This window comes from Puma concolor, chromosome C1 (assembly GCF_028749965.1).
Source record: "Puma concolor isolate L17-30 chromosome C1, mPumCon1.1.hap2, whole genome shotgun sequence".
Classification (NCBI taxonomy): domain Eukaryota; kingdom Metazoa; phylum Chordata; class Mammalia; order Carnivora; family Felidae; genus Puma; species Puma concolor.
The window spans coordinates 78995119-79011904 of NC_141674.1; the positions used below are offsets into that span (position 1 = coordinate 78995119).

At 36.0% G+C, this 16786-nt stretch overlaps 1 protein-coding gene across 13 annotated transcripts in view; it reads right to left on the reverse strand.

Annotated features, from left to right (window-relative positions):
* EVI5 (ecotropic viral integration site 5) overlaps positions 1-16786 on the reverse strand; it is a 235403-nt gene that overhangs the window by 141405 nt on the left and 77212 nt on the right. For all 13 annotated transcript variants that reach the window (XM_086717566.1, XM_086717556.1, XM_086717559.1 and 10 more), the window contains 7 exons: positions 13372-13561; positions 12499-12723; positions 11663-11737; positions 5362-5487; positions 3854-3997; positions 2203-2292; positions 1997-2094 (listed from right to left, as the gene is read on the reverse strand). In XM_086717566.1, coding sequence (XP_086573692.1) covers positions 1997-2094; positions 2203-2292; positions 3854-3997; positions 5362-5487; positions 11663-11737; positions 12499-12651 — 686 coding nt within the window. In that variant the 5' untranslated portion in view covers positions 12652-12723; positions 13372-13561. The remainder of the gene's footprint in view (positions 1-1996; positions 2095-2202; positions 2293-3853; positions 3998-5361; positions 5488-11662; positions 11738-12498; positions 12724-13371; positions 13562-16786) is intronic.

Genomic DNA, 16786 nt, shown 5'->3' on the forward strand with positions numbered 1-16786 from the left:
TCTGTACTTTTGAAAATTATCCCAATTGAAAAAAAAGGCAAATGAAATACGATCTAGAGCTAATGAGCAAACTATTCTTTCCTTCACAATTAAGCTTCATAAAAGGAGAGTGAAATGCTATGTTGAGGTAGGTAGTATTTTGTTGCTTTTAAGTCAGAACTCAAAAATACCTTTGTACATTGAAGAATTAAACAGAAAGAGGGGATGAAGATAAAATGAGAAACAACTAGTGGAGCAAGGACCTGGAAGAAATGGAAATGACATCATGAATTAGCACTGTAAAGGAAAAGAAATACTATATTCTAAAAAGGAAGAAAAGAAACATGGCTAACTCTGCAAGCTGCAAGTTACAGGAGAAAAAAACTTCAGGGAGTTTGAAAGTGATGGCTGATGAATTAACAAGCAAAATAATCTGAAGAGCAGATGTGGCAAAATGGGGAAAGAATCTGGGGAAAATGGTAAAATCTGAAATAACTGCCAGGGTAATGGGAGAATTCATCAAGGATAACACAAAAACATACTTAGAGTGGCAATGCAGATAGAACTTAATGCCAGCAATCTGTTTATGCAATTTTCTCCAACACTTGGCTACATGAATACATGTACAAAACATCAGAGGAGCTATACTTATTCAGACCAGAGGAAGGCTATTAAACATCAGAATAGAGATCTTAAAGTGGAACAGAGACATCATATGAGGGAGTGAATGAAGTAGAGGGTCTGAGATTAATAAGTAAATAGAATAACTAAAATTTCAGAAATGGGATTATACTGGTCACAAATAAAATCTACAAGAAGAATCAGTTATCCTGTAATATATAATTAAAGTAAAATAAATTTTCTTTTTGGCTAGTGTGATTTAAATGTGGTTCTACCAGGGCACCTGGGTGCCTCAGTCAGTTCAGTGTCTGACTCTTTGTTTCAGCTGAGATCATAATCTCACAGTTCATGATTTCCAGCCCTGTCTCAGGCCCTGCACCGATAGACTCTCTCTCTCTCAAAATAAGTAAATAAACTTAAATAAATAAATAAAGGTAAATTATAATAAACAAACAAACAAACAAACGTGGTTTTACCAAGAGCTAGAAGTTAACATGGCTCCTAAAGGTTTTTTTCAATTACAGAGCAGAATAGCTTTTTGATCAATAATGTCTCAAGATGATGGTGTAATGTGATTTAGAAATTTCACAAGTCATGTATTAATAATAGTGAAAGTTCATAAATTGTAGCTTATTTTTGTGAGTTAGAGCTAATTTTAATAACATAATTCTCACTCATATTCTAATATACTTCCTGGGATAGAAACACCCATGGGAGTTATATCATACACATGAAACTAATTTCATGCTACAGCAGGGAAGGTATTAAGAATTGCTAGCATAGAGTATTGCTAGCATTTTAAAGCATCCTGTACAATAGAAACTAGTGTCAGGAATGGTAATTATGGTCTCCAGCTTAGATTTATTTAAATACTAGAAGCTAGAGGATTAAGAGTTGTCATTCTTAGTACTTTTACCGTATTTCAAAAATTAACCTTTGTGAGCCAAGACTGCTTACACCTTGAATTTCTATGAAATATGTATCAAGAAAAGTTTCATTCAAAAATAATACACAATACAACTTCAATTCTCAATCTATACTTCATACCTATCTTATTGGCTAGGCTAATCCTGAACTTAAGTGACACTTTGGGGTCGAGAGGAAAAGAGTGTCAGTGAAGCGGATCACACCATAAAAGTGGTTTTCAAAGTAACAGTACACTCACATGTATAAACTTACCAGGTTCCTAATTCCAGTCAATGTGGAATGGGAAAGGGGAGAAGTACGAAATTCCAACATTAGATTTATGTTATCCAATACCACCAAACAAATACTACATTTCTATAAACTGAAGAGGAAAATGGCACTGATCACTGGACTCTTTGATGTTTCTATTTAATTTCCTATATGCTCCAACAAACCTCCATAACTAAAAACCAAAATATAAAATACTTACTTTTTCATTTTTTTTGAGTTATATTTGACTTGGTAAGCTGCCTGGATTAATTTGTCTGGGCCACCATCAAACTGATGTGGAATGACCTTCTGAAAGTGCTAAAAAGACACATTAAAAGAAAAACATAAGAACTACTTAGTGCTGTTTCTTGTTAACTAATTAACAGTAAAATCTAAAGACACTCAAGAAATCATGAACTGACTTGCCTGTAACATCCCTTCCATGTCAAGTTGCATCAGTTCTGCCTGATTCATTTGAAGAAGTGCCAATCCTACTCGAAATACTATTTCTAAACCCTGTGGAAACACATTTCATAAAGTCAAACTTCTCTTACTATTCCATTGACAAAAACTAATCATTCAAAAAAATATTAAGGTAAACATTTAGGGATCTACACTAGAAACTGACAAACATCTCTGCAAAAAGTCAGATAGCAAATATTTGAGACTTTGTGGGCCATGTGGTCACTGTCACAAATACTCAACTCTGCCACCACAGCCCAAAAGCAGACAAAGACAACACAACAAAAGGGCATGGCTATGTTCCAAGAAAACTTTTTACAAAAATAAGTGAAGGAACGAATTTGACACTTGAACCAGGATGATTAGTACATAAATCAGTTTGCTGACTCCAAACTAAATTAATTTAATTAGGTAATATAAACTGATCATCCCAAGATGTAGTTAATAACAACTAACATTGGGTTTAAGATGTTGTATTTATTTATTTTTAACTTAATTCATTCACTAAGGTGGGACTTGAATTCACCACCCTGAGATCAAGAGTCACATGCTTTACCAGCTGAGCCAGCCAGTCACCCCTGATTAAGATGTTATTACCATTTATCACTTAATCTTACTTCCTACCTTCTCACCCAAAATACAGAATAAAAGATAAAGGATGACTCTACATGACCATGACAATTAAAAGAACTACCTGCAAAATATTCATAGAATAGAAGAAACTTAATTATGCTCATTACTTCTTGCTCTTTGGGTAACAGATGCACTGCAATAATATTAACTGTAAGGCAAATTTCACCTTTCACTAATTCTCACTGAATCAGTAAGAATGGATTCACCTCCTGAATCAATCAGGAAGCTATACAGAGGTCTGATTAAGAGTGTGGGCCCCAGGGTGCCTGGGTGGCTCAATCAGTTGAGCATCTGACTCTTGATTTTGGCTCAGGTCATAATCCCAGGATCATGAGATCAAGACCTGTGTTGGGCTCCACGCTGAGCATGACACCTACTTAAGATTCTTTCTCTGTCAGGGGTGCCTGGGTGGCTCAGTTGGTTAAGTATCCGACTCTTGATTTCAGCTTGGGTCATGCAGTTTGTAGGTTCGAGCCCTGAGTCAGGCTCTGTTAGTGAGAAGCCTGCTTGGGATTCTCCCTCTCCTCTCTCTCTGTGCCTCCCCTGCTCGCTCTTTCTCACTCTCTCAAAATAAATAAACTTTAAAAAAAAAGATTCTCTCTCCCCTTCTGCTCCTCTCCCTAAGTTCACACTCACAATTGCTCTTAAAAAAAAAAAAAAGAAAGAAAGAAAGAAACAAAATCGCAAAAGAGTGTGGGCTCCAGATTTTGACTGCCTGCATTTAAATGCAGGCACTACACCACTTAGGTGCTGTATCCACAGACAAGATACTTAACTTTCCTCTAAGACTCAGTTTCCTCATCTATCATTTATTAAATGGGGAAACTAACAAGTACTTAGTAGGTATTTTACAGGTTTAAAGGAGAGCATCCTTATAAGTAGTTAAGCATGGAACACATGAGTGTCCTATATTGTTCTCCTCATTGCCCTGCTCTAATGATTAAATCCATGATTCCTTCACTAAGTCTGCCCACTAGCTTACCTCAGACATAAAGATATCAAATATCCTTGTTGCAATTGGTAATGGAAAAGTCGTAAGAAAGATAGTCAGAAACCAGGATGATGCATACATTGAGGTATGAAAGCTCTGAGACTGAAAATGTACAAAGAGCTCTGGAAGATGCTCCTAAAGAAAAGAAAGGAATTAATTAAGACACAGTAAAATTCGGCATTTTAAACCCAGAGTATTTTGTGTATACTAATAGCCTATTTCAAAGATTAGATCAGGCATCACTTAGAAAAGTTAAGATGTAGAAATTGATACATTCAGGAAAGTGGTTACTATCTGGGAAAGGAAGAAGGGGAAAAGGATGTGGAGTCAGAATTTAGGCTGTATCTAGAACATTTACTAATAAAAATAACAATTAAAACAAATAAATAAAACTTTAATATTTATTTAATCATGTTGGTAGGAACACAGCTGTCTGATATTTTCTGTACTTTTCTAAAACCGTAGTAATTCCAAAAAAATTTTTAAAGAAAAGAAATGCTACGTTGAAATACTTTCTGGTGCTATCTACCATTGATCACCCATCCTTACCTTCCTACCTTTCACCCAAAATACAGATGCTTCCTCAATTCTAGTAATTCAAAACATAAATGACACATTAACTGAAAATAAACCAAGAGAAATTAAGGTTGGTTAAAAACATTATTTCAGAAAGAAAATTTTATTTAAGATTCATCTCAATTCCCATTTTATCTTTTTCTTTAAAATGTGCCAACACTTTGCATATCTCCTGCAGGTAAGGCAGCCAGGGAAAAGCAGACTCATAAAAGGGCTTTCATGTCTGCTGAATCCTGAACGTATATTCTTAAGTTCTGCTTATCTAATTGAAATTTAAGTCAATGAGAATACTTACACCATAATATTACAGGACAATATTACAGTAAACTAAAAATATATATATAAATTAACTCTAGAAGGGTAAAATATTTCAAAAATATTTTTCACTTGATTTTGATTCCTCTCCTCCCCTTCTCTACACCCTCACACAGTCACTACACTCTGAGTCTTAAACTAGCAACATAAAAGCATTATTTTAAGAAAATATTACAGGCTAGCAAAAAAAGTGAGATAAGAAGGGAAAGAAAGGCAGGAGAGAGGACTGAAAGAACAGACAAGCCTGAAAAGAAGTGAACTGTTGTCAGTGTCATGTCATGAACTCTTGTGAGAGCAAAGTCTCTATAACAATAATAGGATACAATAGGGCATAAAAAGGAAACTCATGCATTTAGGCAATGTGGTTGTGATATATTTGGCATAAATGCTTCAAGTCTGAATATGAAAACTGCAGTCAAGTTCCAGACTGTGCTCTACCAGCAGATAGCATCTAACTGATGTGTTAACCAACCAACAATCATGGGATTAAAACACTGACTTTTCAATTGCTAAAATGCTTTTAACACTGAATTTACTTAGTTGTCACTCAAACCAAGAAGACAAAAATATAAAGCCAATATGCCTTTTCATTAACACTATAATTTTACCTGTATCATGCATTCAAACTGGTACATACATAGGCCCAATTCTGCCATACTTGGCTTAAAAAGTTCACGAAGTCTATAATCTTGCATTAATTTAACAAATACACAGAAAGCTTCTTCTTCTGGCATCTACAATATAAGGGGGAAAAGTAACACAGGTTAATGTTCTGTAATACACAAAAAAGCTAAATGTTTATTTAAACTAAGAACCCATCCAAGTATAAAGATGTTTTTGAATGTCCATGTGTTACAATGTTAAGAACACTGGACTAGGTATCAAAAGATTCTAATCTCCCATTCTCAGAATGAGAGGTTAAACAAATTTAACAACCTCTGAGACTAACTGCCTCACTTGCCTAATTCATGAATTCTATCAACCAATATTCCTTTAGAGACAGATAGTTCTGTTCTCCTGGGTATATACCAGTGAAAAAAATAAACACTCTACCCTCATGGAACCTGAACCTTTTAGTTGGAGAAGACAATATGTGCAATAAATCCATTAATATATATGCCAGATGGTGATGAGTGCTATGGAAATAAAATACAGTAGGGTCACAGGAAATGCTGGGGAGATACACTGCTATTTATATAGGCAGATCAGGCAAAGTCCCTTGAAAAGGGAGCATTTGAGCAGAATACTGAAAAAACTAAGGGAGCAATTGAGGAAAAGAACAGTCCTAGGAGAGTATAAGGCCTCGGAGTAGAATCACAAGTGGCATGCTCAAGGAACAGCAAATAGACCACTAAATTAGGAGTAATTCTGCAAGTGGTGGTTAGCTTATGGAGGAGAAATACACGGAACCAAATTACAGAAGGTTTTAGAGACCATTGTAAGGATTTGGACTTTTACCTTACATGAGATGGGAAGACTTTCAATGGTCCTAAGCAGAAATTATATGATACAGTAAGTGTTTAAAAAAAAAAAAAAAACTTGTAAAATATATTTTCAAAGAATCTGTAAGTAAGGTTTAAAGGTAACAGTTTCATATTTTATTCTTACTAACAACTGTCTCACATTTTATGTGAAACGCACAAGAAAAATATTTTATCCGAAACTCACAAGAAAAGCTGTATCAAATAAGATACGAATATAAGAACTCTTTAAAGAGCTACACAGATATTCAGAATATTTTCTAATTTTCTAATGCTCATTTATTCACATTATACTAATGTGTTTTAAAAGAAACCTTGGGGAGCCTGGGTGGCTCAGTCAGTTAAGCATCCAACCTCGGCTCAGGTCATGATCTCATGGTTTTTGAGTTCAAGCTCCGCATTGGGCTCTCTGCTGACAGCTCTGAGCCTGGAGCCTGCTTCAGATTCTCTGTCTCCCCCCCCTTCCCCTCCCCCCTGCTCATGCTCACTCGCGCTCTCTCTCTCTCTCTCTCAAAAATAAACATTTAAAAAAATTTTTTAAATAAAAATAAATAGTAAATAAAATAAAATAAACCTCAAAGGATCTCTAGGCATTCTTACTAACAACTGTTTCTAATAACTTTTTTTCCTGGCCTTAACACAGCCTTGGACAGAAGTCAAATGTTACTCTTAGTAAAACCTATACTTCCTTCCTTCCTCCCAACACATACAGCAACAATTCTGCCTTGAAGACCATCCTTATCAATTCCACAAGCCCTATAGCCCCACTGATTTATGTTAATCACCATAAGAAGCCACACAACCTGGAACTCTCATCCCATGCGGTTCTACTGTTCCCCAAATTTAACCCCATGTCCAGCCTTCCCTAAACCTTTTCCACAGCACTTTCTGGAACTCATAACCTGCCATTAACAAAATATGCTACCTAGATCCTCAATCTCTTTACTAAATGGTCTTTCACCTTCTTCCTCCAACTGAAATTGCCTCCCCTAAGGGGGCTGTTTTCTCTACTATAGTACTGAAAGCAACCAGGGAGTAAAGGTCTATTTCTCTTCCTGGAACTCACTGACTCATTGCCATTGCATTAACTCCCCCTTCTCTCTGAAACAGATACTGTGGATATTTCCTATTACTCTTCTTTTTTGTAATATCTACAAACCTCTAGGTCACTCACCTGAACCTTACTCATTTTCATGAGGATTAATTCCCTGGCCTAGCGGATCTTACTTAGCCTTCCTTTCTTCCAATGATCTTAACTCAGGTTCTAGAGCCACACTGCTTATGGTTCAAATTCCACTTAGCTACATGACCTTAAGCAAATTATTTAATCTCTCTGTTGCTCAGTTTCAACATTGGTCAGATGAGTAAAATAACAGCACTTATTTCACAGGGTTGCAATGAAGATTAATAGAGTTATATGACCTTGCAAGCCTATCACTCATTTATATCACACTACCTTTTTTCTGTTCCCAACTCTCGTGTGTTCTTTGCTGCCTATACCCTGTTATATTTATTCAGTCACTTAAATCCACAATAACTTCTGCCTGTCTCTCTCAGTAATAATTCCAACTGCAAAACTCTACCCTTGGATAAATCAAACTCTAGAAGTATATCTAGGCAACGGAGAGTGGTTGGGTACAAACAAAAGACTTTACCATGCTGGCTGATCTCACTTTGAATTCAGAACCACTAATGTCAGTGGATCTTTAATGTTTCTGGTATGCTTTATTTCACTAATTTAATCACTCTCAATCTATGAGGCCACCATTTCAAGCTTTCTTCTCTATCCTCAAGCTTTCACGGCCTCCTTCCCACTCAACTCTAATCTAATGACCTTATTTCGTACTTAAATTTTTTAAAAATTAGAAGCAATATAAAGAGAATTTTCCCATTCTCACACTATCATAAATATCATCCTACCTGCATCTGCATCCATTTTATAGCCTCTTGTCTCTCTCTTCCATTGGCCTGAACCTTTACCACAATTCTGGTCTCATATTTCCAACTGCCCACTTACATTTCCACTTGGACGTCTGATAGACATCTCAAACCACTCCTAATTTCCTACTCTGCCATTCCTTGCCCAAACTTCCACTCAAAATCCATATGTGTCATCACTGTCTCCTTTCCTTTTACTCCACATGCAATCTATCAGTAACTCCTGCTGGCTCTATATTAAGATTATTTCAAGAACCAACCACTTTCGACCAAAGACACCTAATCCAAACCACAATCAAAAGAGTAGTCCATTGTCTGAAAAACTCTAAAAGCCTCCTCATGGGTCACTCTGCTGCCTCCTCGGGCTTCCTTCCCAACAATCTATTCCCTATACAGCATGGAGCTGCCCGAGTGTTCTTTTCAAGGCTTGAATTAGACCATTTCACTCCACTGCTCAAAATACTCTAGTGGTTTTCCATATCCTCAGTAAAAGTCAAAATCCTTACAAGGTCCTACATGACATGACCCCTTACTACTTTTCTCATCTCTTCTCCCACCACTACCTTCCCCTTTCCATTCCACCCCTACCACCCCTCATTTTACTGACAGTGGGAATGAATAAATTTTTTGTCTTATAAGGATTTCTGCTCAGGGCACCTGGGTGGCTCAGGAAGTTAAGCATCCAACTTCAGCTCAGGTCATGATCTCACAATTTGTGGGTTGAAGCCCTGCATCAGGCTCTGCACTGACAGCTCAGAGCCTGGAGCCTGCTTCAGATTATGTGTCTCCCTCTCTCTTTGCCCCTCCCCACTCATGCTCTGTCTCTGTCTCTCTCTCTCAAAAATAAAATAAATTTAAAAAAAAAATTTCTTCTCTTCTGAAATATTACAGGTTCCATTCCCTCTCTCCTCCACAAAGCACTAATGTGGGAAATGCCAATTTTTTAAGTAAGTTGAAGTAATCAAATAAAAGACCAAAGAGGGGGAAAAAAAAAAAATCACTGGGTCCTCCTCAAAAAAATTGAAAACAATGTTTTCAAAATGAAAACGTGTAACACTGAGTAAAATATAAATATGAAGAACAATCACCTAGTTGTTTTACAGCCACTCCTTTCTATTAGAAATCTGTGCACACAAATCTTGGAGCAATTGCACTGCTACATACCTTTTCTGTGACACGGACTCAATAAGAATCCATGCCTTTTGCAAAGGTCTAATGGGGACAGTATCTACCTAATTTTGTTGGAGTATTAAGACATACACAAAACATATCCAGCACTTTTAGCTATTTTAAAACGACATGTACTAATTAAGCTAACTTTACAAAATTTTTCCTCAAACACTGAGTTATGTTGCCAAGCTAACATGTGGGAGGCAATATAGCATAGGGTATAAGAGAATTAAGTTTTAGAAACAAAGAGAGGGGCCTTTGAATCTGGCTCTACCACTCTTTCTAGCTTATGGCCCTGGGCTAGAAAATTATTGTTATGGTAATGTATTAGCTGCCATTGACAATAAAAGATAAATAAATTAATCAATAAATGAAAGTATCACTACCAGCACTGCCTACAGTGTCTTGGAGGAAAATGTGGTGGCCCCTTGGGATTCCTATAGCCCTAGGTCTACTGTTAAAGAGATTTGTAACTCAAGAAAAAACTGCCCTTTAAATACTCAACAGAAATGACTACTGAAAGGTTATTCTGGAACTAATATGAATGCAAAAGGAAAAGAATTATGAAAAAAAAAACACTCGATTTATAAGAATGTTTGAGTTCAACAGTAAACAGCCTACCAATATTAATCAACTACAAATTAAGAAAAATCACTATTGTGCAAAACCTCAACATTAACAAAACTAGTTTTGTTTTCATTATTTGCAATCTAATATCACCTAGAAATGGACAGTTATCATGCAACAATTGGCAGTAGTTCCTATATTATAAAACAAAGTAAATATCACTCTTATTATAAATCAGTTTCTGTGACATGACGTTTTTGCTACTCAGAAAAGTAGTGTGTATATATTCCTGAGAGTTACAAAGCTTTAAAATTCAGGCAGAACTGCTGGGAAACTGAAGCAAAGCATGGAGCAACACAGTTTCAAATTCCTACTCTGCTTTTATCTACCAAGAAAAATCATCTTGGGCCAGTCATTGAATTTTTATTGCATGTCTACTATATGCCAAACACCACGGTAGGTTTTTATATTATCTCATATAACCCTCACAATGAATCTGAAAGTACACAGTGTTACCTAATTAAGGCTCAGAGACTGATTAAATGATCTAGCCCAAGTTCACAGAACTCAGTGTAGCACTGAGATGGAAAAACCAGCTTACATATACGACTCAAATCAAGCTATCTCCACGGTTTCTCTTCAGACTACATTTTAGTGTGAGAATAAGAGTACAATGGACTTGAAAAAAAAATTCAACGGAAGTGAAAACACTATTTGTCATTTCCCTTCTAAGATATAAACTGGTGATCCTGCCCCTGACTTCTGAAAACATCCTATCCAAACCCACTCCAAAGTAAGTCACTGTCAATAGAAATATAGGTTATATCCCTGGGGCAGTAAAAATAATTATCTATATTTGGTTTAATTTTTTTTAAGATTATTTATTTCCTTTGGGGGTGGGGGGACAGAGAGAGAGAGAGAATATCCCAAGCAGGCTCCACACTGTCAGCACGGAGCCCGATGTGGGGCTCAAACTCATGAACCATGAGATCATGACCTGAGCCGAAACCAAGAGTCAGACGTTTAACCGACTAAGCACCCAGACATACCATGAGCATCTCTATTTTAGAACCTATAACAAGATAGGCATAATAAGCACTTAACTCTGTGACAACCAAACTTTCTGTGTGAATTTGCAAAGATGTATGACATAAATAAGATTTTCATACCAACACTTTAATCATATCCTCCTTAGTTGGGAAAACATTAGTCTTTATTAAATATTGACATGTAAGTTAAGATTTAAAAGTAGATACAGGCTATATAGTACAATATTATGGCTCAAATGTAGACACCAAGAAGCTGAAATTTCATTACTGGAAGGACATTATTGTGTATGTTATTTTCAAAACTTTTAATATTTTAAAGTGAAAATTAACTATCCCTATTTAAATTATGCCTAAAGAGGGGCGCCTGGGTGGCGCAGTCGGTTAAGCGTCCGACTTCAGCCAGGTCACGATCTCGCGGTCCGTGAGTTCGAGCCCCGCGTCAGGCCCTGGGCTGATGGCTCGGAGCCTGGAGCCTGTTTCCGATTCTGTGTCTCCCTCTCTCTCTGCCCCTCCCCCGTTCATGCTCTGTCTCTCTCTGTCCCAAAAATAAATAAAAAACGTTGAAAAAAAATTAAAAAAAAAAAAAATTATGCCTAAAGAAAAATACCCAGTATCAAATGCTTAATAAAATTAAGAATGATTCTTTAATTCTCCAATTCAACTTCAATAAGGAACTTAGAAACTTAATACTTGTACTAACTTACCTGCATAAGCAACAATCCAACTATAAAAGCACTTCCTTGACAGTAACCAACCTCACGATCCACTAAAGAATATGCCTAAAAAGTAAAAAATGTTCAAAATACTTTAACATGATGTATTATATCTTTCTTCTCTAAAAACCTAAAAATAGTGAGATGATGGAGTAAATACCATTTATTTTTTTGACAAGCTTCCGCTTGCTTGTCATACATGTTATCCTATTAGGGTTTAAAAAGTAGATGATTTATTACATAAAATTTTCTTTTGATAATTTCCCAGTTAGAAACCGATGCTCCTAAGGACAAGAAAATAAAGGAACTTACACTCAGTGAAGTAACAAAGTTTAAAAAATATTTATCTGGTAAAGATAAAAACAGTAAGGTTAAGGTAAAGCACTAGGAGAACTGAAAAGGTTCAAAAAGAAATTAATATTTTACAGAGGTAAAAAAGAGGTAGTTGAAAGGGAAAGGAACTATTTCAAGAAAAAAGGCAATATTGAAGAAAAAATTACAATAGCACACACTCTGAAGAGCTAAGAGTTCCTAATAGTGCTGGCCATAGTAAGCAGAAAACTGGTCCTAGATTGTGAAACTCACAGAAGATAAATCATCCATTTTCATAAAGGATCTTTCTATGGTATAGTGATTTATAGACTATTTGATTCTAACCAATATCAAGCAATGTGATGAATTTTCTAAGTTCTCCAAACTAGACAGTAATGTAGCATCAAAATTAAAGCAGAAATCATGCTAAAGTCAAATTTTTGCCAAAGTAACTGATTACTGTCTAATTTCAACCTTCTGAAAATTCATTTTAAAAAATGATAAATAGAACTTACCTTCATTACATTAAATAAAACCTCCTGTCCAAGGCTGTCTTTTTCCTTAAAGAAATTGTGTTCAGGATAAGTTCTAGCAATGTCCCTTCGGATCAATTTTTCACAAGGTGAGGTCATTTTCAGGAGTTCTGAATACTGATCCTTAATTGGCATACTTTGTGCACTGCATAAAAGTTGCCAAACTATTGCTCTAAAATGGTGAGGTATCCCTTTACGAACAAGCTCCTAAAAATAAAATTAAAAGTAAAATAAAATTTTAATATTGAATTATTGAAGTCTCCTACCTTAAAAGTCAAAGACGACTTGTTGGGGATTGGAATGGAGTGGAACACTTTATCAAATTTATAATTCACAAAGCTACTCTTAAATACTAGGGAACCTTTTAACCAAGGCTAATACTTGGCCCTTGGATGTGTCCTCCTTGTCAGGGGAGCTACAACGCCATGGATAAACCCTTGACATTTCTCCCAGAATGTGGCCTCTAAAGCTATTAAGGACCTGAAAATCTGCAGAGCTGTGAATGAAAGCACAGTAATAACCGTTGTCTTTCAAAGATTTTAGAAAAAAGGTAAAAGTGATAATTCAAAGACCTAGGATGTTACTACTTCATTCATGAATCTGTAAAAAGAGAGAATTTATAAAATAATTTTCAGCTATATATTTCTACAATTAGGAATCATCTGTAACAACTGATATCTACAATTCAAAACTTCTAATGGACACAAATAAATGAAAACAGATAAAGCAGGGCTCTTTATTACAGCACTTAGAAAGTACTCGAATCTCAGTTGTTTTTTTTTTAATCTTCCATTAATCCATGCCTTGATGCCCCTTTGGGATAAGAGGAAGAAATTCAACAAAGAATATGAATACCTTAACTTGCTTTTCCTTCTTTTTGCGTACATCTTCCCATTCATTAACAATTCTTCCCCAAAGAATCCAAGAATCTTCTTCAAGGTGGCTGAGGTTGCTAGAGGCTGATGAACTTGATACAAGGGAGGAGCCACTGTTTCTTCTTGACCCATTTACAGATCTTAAAGACTTACTATCCGTCTCTAACAATCTAAAACATAATTAAAAATTGCTCAAGATCTAATTTCACAGTGATATTGGATGAAGTAATAATGATACATAGATCTTTACTAATAGCCACGGTTTTAGAATATGCATAATTTCAGTAATATTTGGTTACTGCTGTATTTTTTCATCTAAGCATAGCAATTTCAAAATTTGATAGTACATTACATTAAATATTTTAGTGCTATTTGTCCCATCATAATTTCCCTTCATCTCTACTAAAAATACAAATTAGGAGAAATCTAGTGAGAAAGGTGGATGGGAGGGCTTCAGGAGAAAACAAATTGCTGTTGGAACAGGTTTAACAAATTCTATTGAAGAACTAATCCTACATGTTTAGAATGCATCCTAGGCTAAAAAAAGCAAAGCAGGGCCACACAAATCACCCAAATCCCTTTTCTTTTTTTCATTTTTTTCTGCCCTTCTATAAATCTGCCATTGTTTGGTCATGCAGTATCGGTATAAAAAATTAACTGGGGTGCATGGATGACTAAGTGGGTTAAACATCCAACTCTTGCTCTCAGCTCAGGTCTTGATCTCACGGTTGTGAGTTCAAGCCCTTCACTAGGCCCAGCATGGAGCCTACTTAAAACAACAACAAAAACAAACAAAAAAACCCTGTATAATTATTAATATGAAAATTGGAAGTTTTCACTTATTTGTTTATATACACATATATTTATTTACAATTCTGGATTCTCTTGAAAAATAAAGATGGCAAAACCAAGCCCATCCATATTCCTGCATAGGAAAAACAAGGTGTAGCCGAGTAGGAGCTTCTCCATTTACATGGAGGACTTTAATACACTAGGTCTCCTTAATCCCAACTACCTCACAAAAACTCGAGCCAACTAACAGTTGTTATTTATCACTAGGTTTGCACTCTCAAACTGAGACCTCTTCATTCTTAAGATCCTTTCGCCATTGTATTTCCTTATCTGTTCAAAGATGAGATAATTTCAGAGATCAGTTCTATGACTTATCACAACATCAAATCTATTATTTATTTCATAAATAAACACACTATAATGAGAGACTGGAAAATGTGGCTCTCTCACTATAAAGACAGAAATTACATGTCATTCAAATAAGGGTCCTCAAAGATCTATTTCTGTTTTTAACATGACTACCACTTACTTAGAATAATGCCTTGAGAAAGTCCTCTATTTAGGATATAACAAATGCTCCAAATATTAAAGATCTATAAAAACTAATAAAAAAATATATGTATCAAACCCTACTGAGCAGATTAGAAACCCCCTTTGCATGGGAGATTTATTCATCTTTATATCCCTGAAAGCACTTAGCACAATAACAAGGTACATTAAGTATCAACTGAGTTGAAATAAAATCAAATCTGCATATTAAAAAAAGAACTTCAAATCCCAAATATGTCATAATCAGTAACACAACATAATAAAAACTGCACAAATACTATTCTTCTTCATGGGATAGTTTCATACATTTCCACTGCAACAATGATTTAAATTAAATATCCCAAATATGGCTAGAAATAGAAAAATGGATAAAACAGCCAAATTAAGCATCAACTATTTGCTATAAATATTCTTTATTGGAAAAAAATAATTCCCAAAGCAATCTACATATTCAATGCATCCCTATTAAAATAACATCAGCATTAGGGGCGCCTGGGTGGCGCAGTCGGTTAAGCGTCCGACTTCAGCCAGGTCACGATCTCGTGGTCCGTGAGTTCGAGCCCCGCGTCGGGCTCTGGGCTGATGGCTCAGAGCCTGGAGCCTGTTTCCGATTCTGTGTCTCCCTCTCTCTCTGCCCCTCCCCCGTTCATGCTCTGTCTCTCTCTGTCCCAAAAATAAATAAATGTTGAAAAAAATTAAAAAAAAATAAAATAAAATAAAATAAAATAAAATAACATCAGCATTCTTCACAGAGCTAGAACAAACAATCCTAGAATTTGTATGGAAACAGAAAAGACCCCAAATAGCCAAAGCAATCTTGAAAGAGAAAACTAAAGCAGAAGGCATCACAATCTTGGACTTCAAGCTATACTACAAAGCTGTAACCATCAAGACAGTATGGTACTGGCACAAGAACAGACACTCAGATCAATGGAACAGAACAGAGAACCCACAAATGGACCCACAAACATATGGCCAACTAACCTTTGACAAAGCAGGAAAGAATATCCAATGGAATAAAGGCAGTCTCTTCAGCAAGTGGTGATGGGAAAACGACAGCGACATGCAGAAAAATGAACCTGGACAACTTTCTTACACCATATGCAAAAAAAAACTCAAAATGGATGAAAGACCTGAATGTAAGACAGAAAGCCATCAAAATCCTCAAGGAAAAAGCAGGCAAAAACCTCTCTGGCCTTGTCTGCAGCAACTTCTTACTCAACACATCTCTGGAGGGAAGGGAAACAAAAGCAAAAACGAACTACTGGGGCCTCATCAAAATAAAAATCTTCTGCAGTGAATGAAACAATCAGCGAAACTAAAAGGCAACTGACAGAATGGGAGAAGACTTTTTGCAAACGACATAAAGATCAGATAAAGGGTTAGTATCCAAAATCTATAAAACAACTTATAAAACTCAACACCCAAAAAACAAAGAATTCAGTGAAGAAATGGGCAAAAGACATGAATAGACACTTCTCCAAAGAACATCCAGAGGGCCAACTGACACATGAAAAAATGTTCAACATCACTCATCATCAGGGAAATACAAAGTAAAACCACAATGAGATACCACCTCACACCTGCCAGAATGGCTAACATGAACAACTCAGGCAACAAAAGATGTTAGAGAGGGTGCAGATAAAGAGGATCTCTTTTGCACTGCTGGTAGGAATGCAAACTGGTGCAGCCACTCTGAAAAACAGTCTGGAGGCTCCTCAAAAAGTTAAAAATAGAACTACCCTACGACCCAGCAACTGCACTACTAGGTGTTTATCCAAGAGATACAGGTATGCTGTTTCAAAAGGACACATGCACCCCAATGTTTACATCAACACTATCAACAATAGCCCAAGTATGGAAAAAGCCCAAATGTCCATCAATGGATGAATGGATAAAGAAGATGTGGCATATATATACAATGGAGTATTACTCAGCAACCAAAAAGAATGAAATCTTGCCATTTGCAACTACATGGATGGAACTAGAGGGTATTATGCTAAGCGAAATTAGTCAGAGAAAGACAAATCATATGACTTCACTCATGTGAGGAC